The sequence below is a fragment of the Eptesicus fuscus genome, chromosome 15 (genome assembly GCF_027574615.1).
Source record: "Eptesicus fuscus isolate TK198812 chromosome 15, DD_ASM_mEF_20220401, whole genome shotgun sequence".
Classification (NCBI taxonomy): domain Eukaryota; kingdom Metazoa; phylum Chordata; class Mammalia; order Chiroptera; family Vespertilionidae; genus Eptesicus; species Eptesicus fuscus.
In genome coordinates this window covers 59,943,551-59,963,031 of record NC_072487.1, presented here as the reverse complement: position 1 = coordinate 59,963,031, position 19,481 = coordinate 59,943,551, and the positions used below count along the sequence as shown (strand labels likewise).

At 37.9% G+C, this 19,481-nt stretch overlaps 1 protein-coding gene across 1 annotated transcript in view; it reads left to right on the top strand.

Annotated features, from left to right (window-relative positions):
• TMEM245 (transmembrane protein 245) overlaps positions 1-19,481 on the top strand; it is a 66,520-nt gene that overhangs the window by 5,533 nt on the left and 41,506 nt on the right. Inside the window, exons 2-6 of the mRNA XM_054726992.1 lie at positions 2,910-3,027; positions 4,492-4,593; positions 9,808-9,924; positions 12,734-12,949; positions 14,823-14,992. Coding sequence (XP_054582967.1) covers positions 2,910-3,027; positions 4,492-4,593; positions 9,808-9,924; positions 12,734-12,949; positions 14,823-14,992 — 723 coding nt within the window. The remainder of the gene's footprint in view (positions 1-2,909; positions 3,028-4,491; positions 4,594-9,807; positions 9,925-12,733; positions 12,950-14,822; positions 14,993-19,481) is intronic.

Sequence of the window (19,481 nt, the reverse complement as noted above, 5' to 3'; positions counted from 1 at the left end):
AAGCTGTCTTAAAAGAGAATGAAGTACTTGAAGCAAGAGTTGATTGGGGCTGTGATTAGGGCTGTGGCTCCATAACTTGGGAAGAAGTCTGTTGGTTTAGTCTTTCTTGTTCAAGACTTAGGAAAGGAAGAAGAAGAAAAAAACGATTTAGGAAAGTGTTTTGCAGAAACATGCAACAGAAGCAAGCCAAATTGTCTTTCTAGTTAATGCCCAGATGAAAATAAAGAAAACAATGACTTAGTTTAAAAGGCAGAATCTACTTACGGTTTATGCATTTACTATTTTTTAATCAGAGAAGTATATATGGATAATAAGTCAAGTGAAAGGCAAATGTGACTTTTTAGTTTGCTTTACTGGTAGTGCATTGCCAATTTTTATGCAGTCTTAGTATAGTATCTAGCACACATTATGCAGAGCCTTATATAGTGATTCAAAACAAGCATTGAATGTATATTTTGAAAAGGACATGTTGTTTTAAAGAAAATACATTTGGGAAGGTATGACCTCTTGTGTATACACTTTGCTCATTGATTTATGCTGGGAAGAAAATTCATAGTTGAACAGGTTTGCTCAGAAGCTAAGCATATCTCTTTGGGAGACAGAGAAATAAAAAACTCTCCTAAAGGCACACTTAGGAATCCATACTAGAAATTACATATGGAATTTGAATGTCCAAATCCTTATTTTGAGTTTAAGTTATTTTAAAGAATATTTAGCAAATTAAAAAGTTGACTCAAGTAAAACATGCTTATTATACTAAAAAAAAATTTAAGTCGCATAGAAGTTTTTATGGTAAAAGTGAATTGTTGTCTCTCTTTTCTGCTATCATTTCCACTGTACAAATGTTACTGTTGTTATTGACAAATAGTCTTCTAAATTTATTTCTATGCCTATGGATATATAAAGTTTAGGATTTTCGTTTTTTAAAACATAATGGGGATAACATATGTATAAAACTCTGCACCTTGGACTTTAATTTATCATTGTATTGTGGACATCTTTCCTTGTTAGTACTTACAGATTATACTTCTTTTTTTAAATAGTACTATAATATACAGACTTTTTTTTTTTCTAGATGCCTTTTAGAAAGTGTTCCTACCAGATTATATTAACTCTGAATCTGTATTAGGATAACCTGATAAACATTTTTAAACATCGGTCATTGTAAAGTAATGGTTTAATAAGAACTCTAAGTGTTTTTATAAATGGCCATACTTTTTGCACTAATAATATTCTATGACTCTTTTCTGAGGAAACACTTCAAAATATTGAAGGTAAAAAATCCAAAATAAGGCCAAAGTGTTTTTTGTTTTGTTTTTTAACATTTACTAGTTATAAAAGTAATAATCCTCTTAGGAGAAAATTCAGTATTTGAAGAAAAGCATAAAGGAGCAAATTAACCCCTGAAATCCAACCAGCCAGGGAGAACACATTTTTAGCATTTTGAGAGCATATTTGACCATCATAAATTTTGCACTTGCACAAATTTATAGTGTATCATTGAATATAGATATTCATCATGTTTTTGAAAGTCTGAATAATTGTTCCATTTTTGGAGATACCATTATTTAAATAGTTCTCTATAAAATGACATTTAGCTTGTTACCAATTTTTTAATAGTTTAAACTGCCACAGAATTTGTATATCTGTCTGCACAGTGTACAGTGCTTCTGTAGACAAAATTCCTAGAAGTGGAGCAGAGGTGTCTATTTCAGTGGTCACTTTAAACTGGAATGAGATGATCTGTGAGTTTCAGGTTTACTAGGTAAAAACACATGCTTCACTCTGGACCGTGAGTTTCCCTTAAAAAATCTGAAGTATGTAGTCTGGTTTTTTTTTTGTTTTTTTTTTTTCTCTCTCCCTAATAGTGATACTGATTCCTAAGTACAGATAAAGAACAAAAACTTATTGGAGATTGGTTTTAAAATATCATAGACTTAAAATCTGAAAGTTTGTACCTTTTGTGATCCTCTAGTCTAGTTCAACTTCTCACTGCTGAGGGGCAGATGTTCCTACTTTGTCATTCCTGACTGATGGTCAGCTCTGGCTCAAACACTTTTAGTGGTGGTAGCCTTATTCCAATTTTAGATTGCTGTAGTTTGTTAGAAAGACTTATCCTCAGATTAAGCTGAAGTGTGTTGCTTCCTAATCCTACCTAAATTTTCAGAAAATTGTCTAATGCTTTCCCCAGATGAATTTCCCCACCTATTTAAAGATAGCTGTTAAATCTTGACATTTCCTTTTCTTTTCTAAACTAAAAGTCCCCCTCCCCCCAGCTATATCCATATCTCCAATGTTGTCCTTTCCATTTCCCTCTCCTCTGTATTTATTTATTTTAGCACCACTCTTCTTTCTCCTGGTTAAGAAAGCAGACTCTGGAGCTAGATTTCTGGGTTCTGATCCCTGCTTTGTCACTTTTTAGCTGTGTGACCTTGGGCAAGTCACTTCCCCGAAGTCTCAGTTTCTTTCATCTGTAAAATGGGAATCATAGTACTTATTATTTTAACCTTTTCTTGTTTTTTTTTTTTTTAAACATACATTAATCTATAGAGAAAACTTGAAGAATTCCATAAACTCTATGGCTTAAAAATGAAATATTTTACCTTAAGGATCTTTATGCATATAATAGTTTTTGAACTTTAATATATCTTAAGTTAAAACTATATGTATTTTTGTTTTAAAATATTTAATCACTACATGGGATTTTAAATGCCTGTTTACCTTAAAACTAGACTTACCTGAACAGGGGAGGAACGCCTGCACACGCCCCTTGTAGCAGCATCTGCTTCACTTTATCTGTGTTGTGACCACAGCTCTCATGCGATATAGACACTTGCACATTTTGTACAATTGTATGTATTTTCATGTGTATATATTTTACAACTGTGTCTATATTTCATTTATTTAAGATCTGGACGTTGGTAGTTGGCTATCTGTTGACTGTTTCATTCAAGTGGAATGCAAGCACTGAGCGCTACTTGAGAGCAGTTTCAATTCCTGTCTGGATTATATTGCTTTTTCATTTAGGTGGGTCACTTTTTCTAAGAAAGTTTAGCTTAAGGTCAGCAACGGCAGACCACGCAAATCAAAGTGATTTTTTTTTTGTAGTGTTACATGTTACATTTAAAATTCTTTAATCTTTAGAAAATGTTCTGCTTTAATATTTTATTAATATTTAATGAAAATGTTATGCTTTAAAATGTCTATCTTTTAGTTAAATTGAATGCTCATTTACAAAAAGGCCCTTTTAAAAATAACCACATCTTAAAAAGTAGAGCACACTTGGACTATCATGGCTATTTCTGAGTGTCATACTGAAGAAGGATATAGATAAGCAGTCAGGTATGATAAGAGGTGCTCAGAATCATATGTGAGAAACAATGAAAGGAACCAGAGATGTTTACTCTGGATAAGAGAGGGGACTGGGCTGCAGGGGTGGGGAGAGGTGGAGGTAAGGGGGATATCAGACCTGGAAGCCTGTCCTGTGAAAGTGGTTTAAACATGTGGGAGAGAGTTATAGCAGTGAGGAGCTTCAGAGGGAAAAATCTCCGTTCAACAGAAGAAAGATCAGCGTCAGAGCTGCACAACATAATTCTGTTAATTGGGACTGCACTGTTAGCTGAGTGACTACTAGGTGTTATAAAGTGAGTTTTCAGGGACTCTTTTATTTCCAAGTCCAAGTCTGTGGAAATATTTAGTTCTAATTTTAAAACAACATTAGTAACCAAGAGCAGTAAGTAGCCTATTTAAAGTAGTTTTTAGAGCTACTTATTGTTAAAAGTTGGAAAAAAACTCAAGAGAGCTGATTGAGAAAATACGTCTCTGCTTAGAGCCCAGAGTTGAGGGAAGTGTTACTCTCTAACTTTGCTGACTTGGAATGCTGGAGGAGTTTATCAGCAAGACCCCCTAAAAATGACTTGACTCATTTTGAATTGGAGGAAGGCAGAGGAGGGAGGCAGGCAGGTCCATAAGGCTCTAGACAAACTCAGGGAACTCCAAATGGCTAATGGGTAGACACTTGTTAGCATTATGCACTAGGGAGGGTACGTGGAAGCTTTTTGCAGTGCTCTTTTGGGCCGTGCCCCCCCTTCTTGAGACAGTTCACATCTAGTAGTATTTTTAGGAAATCAAGTGAGGCCGCATGACTTTAGGATCCATGCCTTACGCAGATGCCTGATGCAGGTCATTCTGGGATTACTTGGGGTTTTGAGTTCGGAATAGTCTTAAAACGTGGATGTGCTCCAGAGAGGACTTGGTTCCTCAGGTGATACAAGCCTATTAAAGGTAGGCTGGTACAAGCTCAGTCCTTGGGACCAGGGGCCTCTTAGAGAAGTCCTGTGTTTAGGTTTCATCTGTCTGATGGCCTTTTTTTCTTTTTGTCATTTTCCCTGTGAAACACTTTTAACATATATGCCAAATTGTTCTTTTAAAGTGTTGGGTTCTTTTTTTTTTTTTTTTTAATTAAAAATGTTAACTCTTAATAATTTGCAGCATCTCTGGCTGGCTCATGGAGAATTCCAGTATTCCTGGTTATTGTTTTCCTGATGTCTGTGGGCACCCTCTATGAAAAACAGAATGGAAAAGAATCTTCTGGTAAGAAATAAGGCATCTATTAATATTACTCTTAAGAGTAGCTTTGTTTAAAAACATGCTATGATGACATAGCTTTAAATATACTTAAAAACCTATGGTGTTTTCTGAACAGTAAATTTATTTAAAATATTTTAGGTTGTTAGACTATACCTCATGCCCCCTTTTTGCATTTTTTATTGAGGTATAATTTATAAAATTAACCATTTTAAAGTAACATTTCGTACATTCACAGTGGGTGCAACCGTTACTTCTCCCTGATTCCAAGATACTGTCATCACCCCAAAAGGAAACCCTTACCCATTAAGCAACTAACTCTGTAGTTAGGTTATTTGAGATCTTCGTGTTTTCTTAATGTAGGCTTTTATAGATATAAATTGTCCTCTTAGAACTCCTTTTGCATCCCATAAATTTTGATATGTTGTGTTTCTATTTTCCCTGAGTAAAGATAGATACTATGTGATTTCCCTTTTGATTTCTTCTTTGACACATGGATTCAAGTGTGTTGTTAAATTTCCACCTATTTGTGAATTTTCCAATTTTGTTGCTTGCACTAATTGCCAAATCCATGGTCATGAATATTTACCTGTGTTGATCGTGTATCCTGCAACTCTGCTAAATTTATTAGCTTTAATAGTTTTTTTGGTGTGGATTCACTAGGGTTTTGTATATGTAAGAGCATGTCATCTGCAAAGAGTTTTACATCTTTGTGCTAATTTGGATGCCCTTTGTTTCTTTTTATTGCTTGATTTCTCTGGTTAAAACTTCTAGTACGATGTTCATTACACCAGGTTCTTTTAAAGATTATTTTTGGCTGTAAATGGTTTTATTCAAAAATAGTTTGTTAAAGATATGAATTTCTAATGAGTCGTAAGGGGACAGCTGAGGGTGGAGGAGCAGTAGTGCTCAGGTCATCGGACTGGACTTCCTAGGTGACCAGCCATGTGGAGGCAGCTGTGCCTGGAGAGGTAAATCTGAAGAGCACACAGTCATTCCGGTGACTGACATTTGTTCCTTGCTTCTTTCTGATGGTTATACATAAACTAAAAGAGCAAACAACTCTCATTCCAGCCTGCTTCGGAATAGGTTATTCTTGATCTAGAATCCTTTTATGGACTTCTAGTCTAGACAATCCTTATCATAAAATAAATCTTTCATACTTTTTTTTCCCTAAATTTCTGAGTATTTTTTCTCTCTTGTCCCTAGAACCTGTTTCTTTTAGGCATCAGAACTCAAACCACTTAATCTAGTGTTCCACAAACGGCGGCTCGCAAGCCACATGCGGCTCTTTGGCCCCTTGAGTGTTCTAACGCCACTTCTTCAAAATAGACTCGCCCAGGCCAAAAACCGACTTCTGCGCATGGGCCACGAAGTTTTGATCGCACTGTACGTGTGCGCCCACACGTGGTATTTTGTGGAAGAGCCACACTCAAGGGGCCAAAGAGCCGCATGTGGCACGCGAGCCACAGTTTGCCAACCACTAACCTAGTCCATACTGGGACACAGCCTTTTCCTTTGATTATGGTCCGTTCCCTCCTGTAGATGTCACTGTAGCGTAGTTAGGTACAGGACTGCTTCAGTGTACTGCCATGGCGTGCATGCATTTATTCCTCCCCTGTCATTTCCACTGCCCCATTCGTTGTAGGACCTGCTCTTGTATCCCAGTCACCTGTATAGGCATCTCTCTCAGTGTCTTCTGAGCTTTGAATCTTTTGCTGCTTTGGACGCTTTTATGATCTGTGGTTCACTGGATTCACAGAATTAATTAATCCTTTGGATTTCATCAGAATTCATTACGCCCAGAAAACTCCTCTTGTGAATCATTGCTGAGTTAGTTTTAGAGGCTCCTTCTGAATCCAGGGGCCTTACCAGTGTTTTCTCTTAGACCTCGGGAGCTCTTGGTATTTCCTGGAACCCCTAAGATAATGTAGAGAAAAAATGTTAAATGTGTACCATGCTTTTAAATGCACTGTCTTTTTTTAAGAGTGGTTATCTCCATTCTGCAGGTGAAGACACTTCATTCCAGAGATTAACTGGTGACTGGTGGAGCTAAGAGATAAACCCAGGTCTTTGACCCTAAGCTAGTGTTCTTTCCCTTCGCCAGGCTCTTTGAACAAGCACCAGTCACCCTGGAAAGGTACTGACTGCTGATCTTCTTGAACTCAGTCTTGATTGCCAGCTGCTTCAGTCTTTTATGTTGGCTCCCCTGGCTTACCACAGCGGCAGGACCTAGGTGCTCAGTCTCCTGGATCCCAAAGTCTCACTTGGTAGAAACCTGGAATCCAGCTTTGATGTGTTCCCTCTGCCTGTGAGAAAAGGGGAGCACTAGCATTATTGTTAGTAAGGACAGTATGGGCCAGGCCCTGGGAGACTCTTTAGGCATGCTGTCTCATGTCATTTTACTCATTTAAACTTTTACTCTGAATATGAGAAGTACTTCTTCAAAAGCCAGGCAAACACACCAGCTATATCTTTAATAGCCTGGACACCCAGCTTGAGAAGTACGGGCAAGTGAAGCTGGATCCGTTCCTCCTAACATTGCTAATTGTTTATAAATGACCTTCTACAAGTCTCTTTGCAGGAAGACTTGGTGGTTGCCTGAATTGTTTTAGGACTGCATGCAATATGAGTGAAAAAGTTTGGTCCAGTTAAGCCCAAATTGGAAAAAGAAAAGGAACAAACTGCATTTTTTTACTGTTCATCTTCCACTCCCCATTTCTGACACTGTCAGTTAAATAGACATAGAGAACCTCCTACTGGTACATATCCGCATCCTTGTTACTGGCTAATAGTACAATTAGATGATACTGGAAACCATTAAGAAGGAAATGTATTTTCCACATTAGTAACGGACACACAAGAATAAAGTGTCATTTAGATTGGTTGCAAAATATATTTTCCCTTGATTTAAAAAAAATGTTATTCTGCCCATTGCTTATTAACAGATGATATTTGAACATGTGATCTGTTATTCTTTGACATTTTGCTGATTATAAGTTTCTGTCCCCTGGAGCTAGGCTGCTAATGTCAGTGGCCTGCTTCTTTGGACTTGTGTAGATCCCTGTTATTTGGACCTCTGAATGCTCGCCCTATCCCTGGGTAGATGGACACTTGAAACCTTGGATGCTCTTTCCTTTTTTGTTTATAGTTCTTGGGCCCCAAGATTATGTTCCTTTGTCTGTATGTCTATTTTTGGCTGGGACTTTTTGCCAATACCATGACTTTGTCTAGATTCTCAGTCCTGGAGTTTTTCTGTCTACTTTGTCATCCTTCTGCCCAAACCCTTGGGGTTTTTGCAGTGCAGGTGGATATCACTAAGACAGAAGTCGTTAGAATGCTGTTTGAATAAGATCAGTTTCCTAATCTTACCTCGATAGTTTTCAGATATTCTATGTTGATTTTCTGTGTGCTCTTCTTTTCTTTTTATTTTTTTAAATTTAAATTCTTTATTGTTTAAAGTATTACGTAAGTCTCTTTCCCCCCCACCCCCAATTGACCTCTCCCCAGCTGCTCCCACCCCCCAGCATGTGTGCTCTTCTTTTCATTCCTTTATGAAGTTCAGGCGCTCTAAAAACTTATTAACTAGGATGGTATTGCATAGTTTTCTTTGATTTAGCTATGATTCACTGAATATTTACTGTGTATTTTAGTGACATCAGCAAGTTGGAGAAAGAGTATTTGTAAAGGTTAAATTTATTGGATATGTGTAGTCCATTTGGAGCTCAAATTCATTGGCTTGGCAGAATTCTACATTAATCACATTGAGTATTGGCCTACTAAAAGTAAGGTCCCAGCTGTATGAGTGTAGGTGTATGATTTGTTAACTAGGAATGGTCAGTGTTTTTAATTGTGGACAGTGGAATCTATGCTAGCTAGTCTAAATAGAAAGAGGTTCTGATTGGCATATAGAATTTTCGGGAAAACCAGATGATTAAGCTTACCATAGATTTGACACAGGCAGAAATAACGCAACCAGGAGAAATGCTCAGTGACACCCAAGGACTCTTTGAGGAGAAGTGCCATCCTGCTGCTGCCTGCCACAAAGTTAAAGACCAGATAGCAGAACCTCTGGAACTTCTGTTAAGGTCTGGTGGATAAGCCATGTATGCCTCTGTGACTGTGTTTGACGTGTATGTGGCTTTCAAATTACAGTGAGTTACTTTGGTCTTCAAAGTCTTACACAAGTGTGCCTGTGTGGTAGAAACTGCATCACATGTGGGACCTTAGCTGCCAGGGAGTCCAAGAAATAGTCTTTAGTTTTCTAGTCTCTACAGTGCAGGAAAGCATGCTAGAATCTGGTATGGTGTAACCTAATCTGTGTTGTCTGCCATAACAGATTAAAGGCTGACAATTATAGACAGACCTCATTGGCCAGTAAACCTTTTTAGTCTATTGCAAATTTAATCTTGATGTACTACCTGTTAGGAACTTAACATGGGCATATATAACATAAGACAGAGTAATGATATTCTTTTAGATTTTTAAGTGGTGCATTTTGACTCCTGATTTATGTGCTTTATAGATATATATATATGGTTTTACATAATGCCCATACATTAACATATTCATTTGTGGAATGTTATAATTGAGAGCATCAAGTATGGACTGTGCCATACTGTACTCCGAGCTAGTGATATAAAAGAGAGTGAGACAGTATGTATTCAGGAAGCTCACAGACTTGGCAGTATTTTTCAACAGAGATGTGCATTAAAATTTACCTGTGAAATTAAAAAACCACCTGCCACAGGTATCAATCATCAGCATGAAGTTCCCCAATGAGAAAGATAGAGTCCAGGAACCTGCATTTTTAGCAGACTTTCCTGTTCATTATTAAGTATTCTCCCTTGGCAAATAACCACTAGTCTGGTGGGTCATTAATAACCATTTTGTTTTGCCTGGCTGGTGTGGCTTAGTGATTGAGCGTCGACCTATGAACCAGGAGGTCATGGTTTGATTCCCTTTCAGGGCACATGCCTGGGATGCACCCAGTGGGGGACGTGTGGAAGGCAGCAGATGAGTGACTCTTTGTCATCATTGTTATTTCTCTCTCTCTCTCTCCCCTCCCCCTTCCTCTCTGAAATTAATAAAAATATATATTAAAAAATATTTTTTTTATTGCTAGTAAAAATTTAGGACTACTATGTTTCAATTTGCAAGTTAATTCCCACTTTGTTCATTTGCTTTAAAAAGTTTTAAAAATGCATGCTTGTTTTACAGGGGCAGAGTTACCAGGACAAGTTATCTCCATGGCTGCTTCTACTCTGGCAACCTTGGCCATCTCTATCACAGGGTATGAATCGAGCACTGAAGACCAACCCTCTACTCAGCCTGCAGGTGACTGACCTTATGAAGGAACTAGTGGCCTGGTGCACGAATCGTGCACATTAAAAGGAAATTAATTAGAAGAAATATTTTAATATTGCTATTCGCCCTTTCTCTGTAATAGAAGTGTCAACCAAATTCACGATTGACAATGACAGATGGAAGCACATGCATGCGATTGGTGCCAGCTAGAGCTTTATATGTATTGTACATGCGCGAGTCAACTTAGCCTTTTAAGGATATAGAGCAAACTTGCTTAATTAGACCTGCTTTCTGATTTAGCTAAACTTTTTCCAGCCCAGTGAAGCACCCCAACTTCTCTTTCAGGTAATTGTCAGCAACACAGCAGTAAATATCAATGGAAACAGATTATTATTGTAGATCACTCAGGGAGAACAAAGGGTAAAATATTTAACTGCGGCAGTGTTTGACTATATTCTGCACAGTGAGAAAACCTGAAGTCATTTTCAAGGTCTGCCATTTCTTCTTTTCAGTTGAGTCAAGTTTCTAAACTTTCTAAATCTCCGTTTTCCGGCTAGTGAAAAGAAAATAGGATTCCATCAAGTCTCCTATCTACCTACTCCAGGACTTCTGTGAGGATCAAGTGAGATGAGGCACGCTTCATCAGACGTTTGGTTAAAGTGTAAAATGTTTCCACCTGGCTAAAGTGTTCCTGGGCTGAAGAAACTGCAAGGAGGCTAGTCATTGCTAGGGAGAGGAAGCTGGGCATTGCTATGTGATGTCATTACCCAGACGGAGGGAAGAACACTTAGCATATTAGCCTTTTATATAGACAGATGCCTTCAAAATTATTCTGGAAAATGAAATACACATAGAATATAAAATTAAGAAAGACACTAGCATTACAAAATGCTACCTACTGGTCCTTCATTTTTCTCTCTGATTCCTATTTTTACATCCTGCCCCATCTTTGTTCTCACATGTCACTTTTTTCATATATTTAATTATTTACCTTCTTAGGTTTCTTATCTTGATTCTTCATTTTGTACTGTTTCTCTGGCATTTCTTGCTTTTCAACATTTGCTTTGCATGCCTCATGCTCTTAATATATTGGCCGTTTCTCTTAAAACAGACCCCTCTGGTTGTTCTGGGTTCAGTGCTCCCGAGAGACCCAGCTGGTAGATTTATATCAGCTTTAAAGTCACACCATGCTCACGTGGAGGTCAGGAATGTAAAAGGCCACCCTGCCTGTGCCAGGGGCCCATTAGAGCCAGAGATTTGAGAGTTTAGGGATAATTTTAGTAAGCTTTTCTTGAAGAATTGACTTTAGAAAAGCCTGGAATGAAAGGGTCAGCTAAGAAAAAGGCATTTGGGGTAGTAGGACAACTTATTTTTCTTGCACATTGAGTCATGTTTTCAAAGCGAGGATGGTGTTTTGATTACGGACTTATTATTCTAAATGTCTGCCACATCCACCAACATGAAGTTTCCAAATTAGAAAGATACTCAGAGAGCACAAACAGAAGCATATTATAACTAGCTTTGGCTTTAGCCCCAAACCTCAGGGTGGAATGTTAGTTCTGTGAGGTGGGCTTGCTTACAATAGTGCTGGTTCTATCAGTGGTAAAAATTTACTCACAGCTAAACATTTAATGTTAAAAGGAACACTAAGGACATTATGATATAGCACTGAGAAGGTTACTGTGTAGTTGCCTATGAAAATTTTGAAATAATAGGCAAGGCATTCTTTCAGTAAATATTTAGTGAATACCTACTATATGTCAGGTACTATTCTATGTGCTAGGGTTTCAGTGGAGGGAGAACAAGACAGACAAGGTCTTAGCTCTCTTGGAGCTGACATTCAGCTGAAGGGAGAATGTGGACAAGGGTAGGTGGAACATGGCACAACTATGTAACACTGGGAAGACCATGGGGCAGATAGGGCGCTGGGACTATGGGTGTTCTTGTTTCTTTTCTTTTTCTAGACTTTCTGAAATATGACATACTTTTGTCATTAAATTTTATTTATGGCAGGCAAAATACAAGTTTTAGGATCTTACTCATTTCCATCATCATGGTATATACTAAGTAATACTGCTTTAAGAGTTGTATGATTTCTGATACATATGGTATGTGTTGGTAAAACTAGGAAATAGAAATAATATAACCTTATTTTAAGACATAGTAGTTGCATTATTAGAAAATAGTGCATAATGTGAAATAATTTAGTATGATATCCTTTATTTGAAAATTCCTTAACCCACAGAAATCTTGTTCTATGTCTCATTCTAAGAGGAACACATGTTTCAAAGTCCTGGGTTCTTTTTGTAAGAGTGGTTGGCTCCATTTTAGGTGAAATGACAATGAAAAGCCACATTGTGTCAGAAATATCTACATAAATGCACCTACTATCAAGTTATATTAAAAGAGAACATTTTAAATATAGGAATTCTATACGTTAATGTTTGCTGCTTCACATGGTTTGTTTGAATAATTTTCATGGATTAATTATAATTCTCAGCTGTTTTGTTATTTTTCTTTAGTTTTTTGTTTAAATGGTGTCTATATTAATAAAGATATGTCATAAAAAGCTTGAACAGTGTAAAGTACCCCCCCAACAAATTTAATTAATTTCCCTAGATGTAAACACTATCAGCATTGTTAATTCATCACATATTTTTCAGTGCATATGCAAACATACATCGAAATCTTTTTATTTTTATTTTTTGACCCAATGTAATCATACTGTTCGAGTCCATTTTGAAGGCTTAAAATAGAGTAGCTTAGCCAGTTACTCTGTATTACTGTTCACTGATGTGGACTAAGATGGTGGGTAATTCTTTTTTCTTTCCCTCTTCAGAAACCATGGACAGAGGCGAACCCCCTCCAACATTGTCCTCTTCTTCGCCCTCTTCCCCTTCGCCCACACTGCGCAGGCAAAGGCCTGAGATCGGAGCGTTCCCCAGAAAGAAGAAAACTAGCGACATCTACTTCGTGGCCCTCGTCTGGGCCATCATTGCCGTCCAGCTCTGGTTGAACCTGTGGATCGTGCAGCTGCTGCCAGTGCCGATTGCAGGTGACCCTTAATTAACATCTTATTGTTGAAATTGTTTTCCTTTTCCTTTTGGATTTTAATACTTGGGATCATTTTACTCTCTTTTTAAATTAAATGACCATATTTCTGCATTTAAATAAGCATTATTTTGGAAATTTGTTACTTGATTCCTCTTCAATATTTCTCCTTTCTGTGGAGGAGAGCGTTAGCAATCTGGGTTTAGGGGTTTATGATTGAATTTTGAGAGTTGCTCTTAGTGAAGTGCATTTTACATTGCATTTTTAATTCAATGGAAATGTGGGTTGTGAGAACTATAATGTATGCAAAATCATGATTTGTTTTTATTTGACAGAAAATTAAGTTCTTTGTACAGATGTCATATGTTTTTATCAAAATGGAGTCATATGGCTTTTCATAAATCATTAAGCTAGGTCTTTGTACCTGAATACTATGATTAAAAGATACCTTTAGAGAGAACAACACAATAGAGGTGGGCCTTAAATTACCATGGTATTCAGGTACAAGGACCTAGCTTAATGATTTATGAAAAGCCATATGATTCCATCCTATCTAATAAAGAAGGAATATGCAAATTGGCCGTCACACCATCACAAAGATGGTGGCGCCCATAGCCACAAGATGGCGGCGCCCAGTCCCCTCAGCCCCGCTGGAGTCCCCCAGTCCTTTCAGCCCCGCCTGGTGGGGGGAGGTGGCAGGCACGCGGTGCATCTGGACCCACCCTCATCCCCCCCAGCCACCCAGGGCCGGCCTGCAGCACAGGCAAGCCTCGGATGTCGGCTGCCCAGCTGCCCAGGGCTGGCCCGAGGCTCAGGCAAGCCTCAGATGGTGGCTTCTCAGCCGCCCAGGGCTGCCCGAGGCTCAGGTAACCAGGGCCAGCCGAGGCTTGCGCTGCCGACAGTGGCAGCAGCAGAGGTGTGATTGATGGGGCATCGCCTTCCCCTGATCACCGGGTCGCCTCCTGCCCCTGAGGGCTCCTGGACTGTGAGAAGGGTCAGGCCAGGCTGAGGGGATCCCCCCCCCTCTAGTGCATGAATTTTCATGCACCGGGCCTCTAGTTTTGATATAATATATGTGCTATATGTGTACATAGAATTTAATTTTTTGTCAAGCAAAGATAAAGCCTTCTAGTCCCACCACTTTCTTAGTTGGCCTTTACAGGAAGCTTAACCCCTGTTTGAAGGGCCGCTGCATTGACTAATTGCAGAGGGCACATTCATATTGTGGTCTGGGAATGGTCCCCGCTGAAGGTGTGCAGTGCTCAGCCTTGGGCCATTTGTAACAGCCCTGCTTGTACCCAGCCTGTTTCTCTTCTGAATCCTGGTAAAAGATTCAGATGTATAGCACAACATCACTTAAAGAAATAGGAACATAAATGAAAATGTTACCTGAAGTGGTATAAAATCATGATGTGGGTGGAATACCTTTACTTTTCTGGTCACTAAACAAAAAAATCAAAGGAAAAGAACAAAATTTGGCAACAGCAACTATAATAGCCAAGGAGATTAGAACATGTCAGAGGTTAGTATTCTTTACCCAAGAAGGGGTATGGTATGAGGGGCCTAGGTTGTAGTCGCTTAAATCTTCATGATCAAAATAGGCTGTAAAATAATCCCTCACTCCTCAGGGATTCAGACTCCACAAAGAAGGTGGTATGTGTGGGAGCAAGTGGGGATTGTGTGAAAGGTTGCTTGTCCCAATACCATCAATTTGGAATACCTTGAACTTTTTCCCCTCCTCTCCTTTTTTAAATTGATCTTGACTTAAATGCTAGCTTTACTGTTTTAAAAAGGTCACATGAAGCTAAGGGACCTTTTCTTGTTATAACCTTGTAGTCTGCATTTTGTTCATACATGTATTTCTTACCTCTTCATAGTCTGGATACTCAAAAAGCTCGTCATTCACTTTGGAGTTGTGGACTTCCTGGAGAAGCGCTGCTCCGTGTGGTGGCGGGTCATGGAGCGCTTCCTGAAGGACCGGCAGGAAGCGCTAGCGCCATGGCCAATTGTCGGACTTGGGAAATTCTTGTTAAAAGTTGATAGCAAGGTAATGTATTTTGAGAACTTGGGCTGTTTCAGTGGAATTTATCTATTTCATTGTCTGAAATATTCCATTTTATGGTATTTGGTGTTTATACTGGAATTAAAATCTCATTCTGTGGTAGAATTTAAAGTTTAGAATTATGGTTTATATAAGGATAGGATATCAAGGACCAAATTGAAATCCAGAGGGTTAAGTGACTTGCCTAAAAATTATAGCCAGGTAGTGGCTCAGTTTAGTGAATATTTTTGGAATAATTCCCATGTGTCAGATATTGTGCTAAGTCCTTGGGGGGTAAAACAGATAAATCAACAGAAAACTAGATGGGAAATTTCTGGGTAGGGAGAGACAGCATTCCATTAAAATTTAGAGACAGTGGTTAGATTCAGGTTTAGTGGTTGAGAGCATGGACTCTGAGTACAAATTCTGGTTTCAGATCCCAGTTCAGCTACTTATTGGCTGTGTGATCTTGGATGAGTTTCTTAACCTTTCTGTGCCTTTGTTTCCTTATCAATACACTGAGTGTATGAGCCTGTACCTCATAGAGTGGTTTGTGAGTACTAAATGAGTTAATACCTGTGCAGTTCCTAGATCAGAGCCTGGCACACAGTAACCTCTATGTAAGTGTTAGTAGTTCTGATTTGTGGAGGAAAAGTACTAGTATGTACAAGAAATAGTGATAGTACTCAGCAAAAAAGCGACTCAGTGTTGGTGAGGTAGTGGGAGAGGGACGGTTTTGTAGAGGAGGTGATGCCAGGGCAAATTCTGAAGCACAAGTAGGAGTCGATGTGGCAAGGACAGTGCAAAAGCACAGAGACTTCCACAGCATGGATTCTTAGGGAATGCCAAGAAACTGGTCATGGCTGGGCTTTGTGAACGGTGCTTAGTGGGAGGAAGCCTGGAGGGTCAGGTGGGACTGGATCGAGAAGGTCTTTTTGTGTGCTGCGCTGTGCGAGCTGGACTCTTACCACAGAAGCTAGTAACTATTTCCTTTAACAGGTGTATTCATGACTTAGGTTGAGAAATGCTGTTAGGTGAAACCGGAGTAGATATTGGTGAGAATAATATCTGGAGTGCATGAAGGGGGAGGAAGTAAATCTTTTAATGCTTATTGAAATATCCTGGGTCAAAGGAGAAGCAGGGGATACATTTTCTTGCATATTGCCTGGCTGCCTTCCAGAATGTTTGCCAGTTTTAATTCCCACCAGTTCACCATGTGAGAATACGTATTTCCTTGAGCCCTTGCCAAGGAATATTATAGTGCAACAAAAAGGCCTTTTTAGTTTCATAAAAAGCAGTATCTCACTGTTGTTTTAATTTGAAATTTTAAAAAATAAAAATGAGGCTGACCATCCTTTTCCATGCTTATTGGGTATTTATTTATTTTTTTTTTGAAATTTGCCTCTTTGTGTTGTTACTAATTTTTTTTCAACTTTTTAAGTAAGAACGAATCTAAGACTTTGCATACATTTCAGCATATTTATCACATCCCTCTTGTGTTAGGGTGAAGCTTTATCTTACGAGAACAGATTCAGCACGTCAAACTGTTTAAAGAGGGTATCTTATTTTCAGTTAATGCTTTGTCTTTCCACCGTCAGGATAGAGATTAAACCCTATTTTCAGCGTTCTCATGTACTTGTATTTGGACCCTTCGTTTAGGAAAACTGAACAGTTGTGTCAGTTGAAGTTCCAGGAATCTAAAAGTATTTGTTATGGGGTAGCCTTGTAAAAATTAGTCATTTTTATTCTAACTTGTTTGCCAATCTATTGTTCTTAGGGAACAGAGACAGTAAAATGAATAAAACTGGCTTTTTCTGCTGTACAACAATCAGAATAAATGGCTGTTGCAAATTGAATATTTGTTTAATTATAATTGATGCCAAATTTATGTTCTATCTAGTATAATAATATGTATGCGCTGTTGCTTTGGGGAGTAACTCTATTTTTCGTGTTTCTATTAAATTTTAATTGATTGGGCCAGTGTTTCTGAAATGATTCACCTACAGAGGATTGTTTGAATAATACCTAAACGTGCTTTGGGTATACTTTAGGGAAAACGCTGCAAAGAGCATTTACAGTCACTGATGAAATTACACTTTTTATTAGCCTTTATACTTCTTATAGCACTAATAATGCTCTAAATTCTGTGTTTACCGATATTTAGGTTATGTGTCCACTAACTAGCATTAGTTATTATAGTGCTAAATATTGTGGGGTTTGAATGAAGTAACATTTATGTGAGGGGGAAAAAAAGCAAGGTAATATTTTTGCTTTTATGTAGAAAAATGTGTGCCTAAAAAATTGGGGTGAAAGGAAATATATCATATAGTAACAGAATCTTAGTATGGCCTGCTTTTAGCCAGGTGTCCTCTATTCCAAATGCGCACTAGAATGTTTTTACTTGTTAAAAAATGTGAAATAACTAATACTATAAAGCTGCAACTACAGAGTTCAATGAAAATGTACTATGGGAACATAAACTGGTTTATACAGTGACGAAAAATCCTTTTGGGGCATGATATGCGAAAGGATCTTAATTATTACTCTCATCTTTGGAATTTAGTGTGGTATTTAAGGCTACAAGCTTTCAGGTTATTTTATGTATTTTTAATTGTTGAATTGCCAGCAAAGCTTGTGGTTATCATCATCACTATAATCACTGTATATCTTAAAGGAATACTACATTCACTCGATTTATATATTTGCAATGCAGTGCAGTTTTTTTTTTTTTCTTTCTAGTTTTTCTTTTGTTTGGGATAATTTCCTCCTCATGCTCTCAGTGACTTTCTTTTCTTTTCATACTGTTATTGCATTCTCTAATGATATTCCACTGTTGTTATCTTCTCTTTCTCACCTTAATCCCCATCCCCAAGCTCTGGCACTGGCTAAATAAGAAGGTAAATGAACACACGGATGTTGGTTTTTGCTGTTCAGTTCTGTAACTTCTCTCTGTATCTCTGTTCTCACTCCTTCTGTCCGTATGTCAAACTAAGTTTTTGTTACTAAAGTTCTAATGATAAGCTATGGAAGGTCATGAAGCATTGAGGCTGTCCCAGTACAATTTGCTAAAAACCCAAAGCTATTTTATTCAGGATATTGGTAGTGTCTCCTTGCTCAAGTGTATGTAAGAAGTTCAGTTGTGTAGTCCTTTTGTCCGCTATGATTTCCATTCCTTTTTTAGCTCTATAATGTGGCTTAGCCTGATACTATAGTCTCCATTGATGTGTGAGGACACATAGGCAATAAGTTACTAAAAAGGAAAGCGAATTCTTTGTTGCTAATTTTTCAGTAAGTGACAGGAAGATTTCAGAAGATAAATCTGTGAAGTATTTGTGTAATTCCCTAGATTGGTAATTTTATGTATTGACTAGTATTCCAAAATTTTATATTTAACTTAAAAAAGATGGTAGTCATGTTCTGTGAAGTCTAATTTCATGTTCCCCAAGATACAGTTTGTGTCTGTGGTAAATGGTTTTCATGATTGGCTTGGAATTCTAAAGGTACATTTTAAAAAACTTCAATAACTTTAGTAACTCCAGATATATTAGGAGTGGTATACCTCTAACAAAGTCTGCATAAGTAGTTCTAGATTTAATTTCATTCAATACTTAGGACAGATAACAAAAGGTGACATCATGTACATGTATTGTGTTTAAACACAATAAGACTAAAAGTTTTCAGTGGAAATATTGTTACAGTCTTTAAGAAAGATGTGGTACTTGGAAATACATCCGAATGACACTTCTATGTGTAGAGATTAGGGTTTCAATTTGTTGAAACGGGAAAGGGGAGACTATTGACAGTGCCTAAACTTTGGATTGAAAGTAAACAGTGTGAAGGATAAATAGATACCCACCACCACTGCACATACCCACCACCACTGCACATACATCCACACAGATAAACACACACACGTATGGATGCATATACCTCTGTCTCCTACAAAACTAGTGTAAGTAAATGAGTGTAATCCTTGGCAGATGATAGTGCTGCAAACATATGTCACATTTTCTTATTTTGATGAAAGCAGGTGGTTTAAATGTATTTTCCTAATTTGTATATGTACAGGGTGTCTCCCCAAAATGCGTATATACTTTAACATCTGATAGCTCAACTTTGAAAATGAAATGTATTTTACTAAACATTGCCTTTATAATTATTCAAAGTGTGTGTGTATACATTTTTTGGGGACACCCTATATATTGAAAAGAAAATTTCCTCAAAAGATGAAAGGAGACCCAAAGTCATTAGGTTTGTTTGATTTAAAGCTAAATGAGTTAGATTACCTAATTCATGAGCCAAATTACAGCTAATGAGTGAGTTTTAAATGATTCCTAAGAGATTAAGTAGCTTTTGTCTTTTCCTTGCTGATGCCAAGCAGCATAGATGAAGCATTGGTGTGGAGCTGGAGCAACTGCTTGCAGTTCTGAGAGTGTGTGCTCCAGGAAAACGCTCAAATAAGTTGAAGATCATTTTATTACATTACATCCAAGGT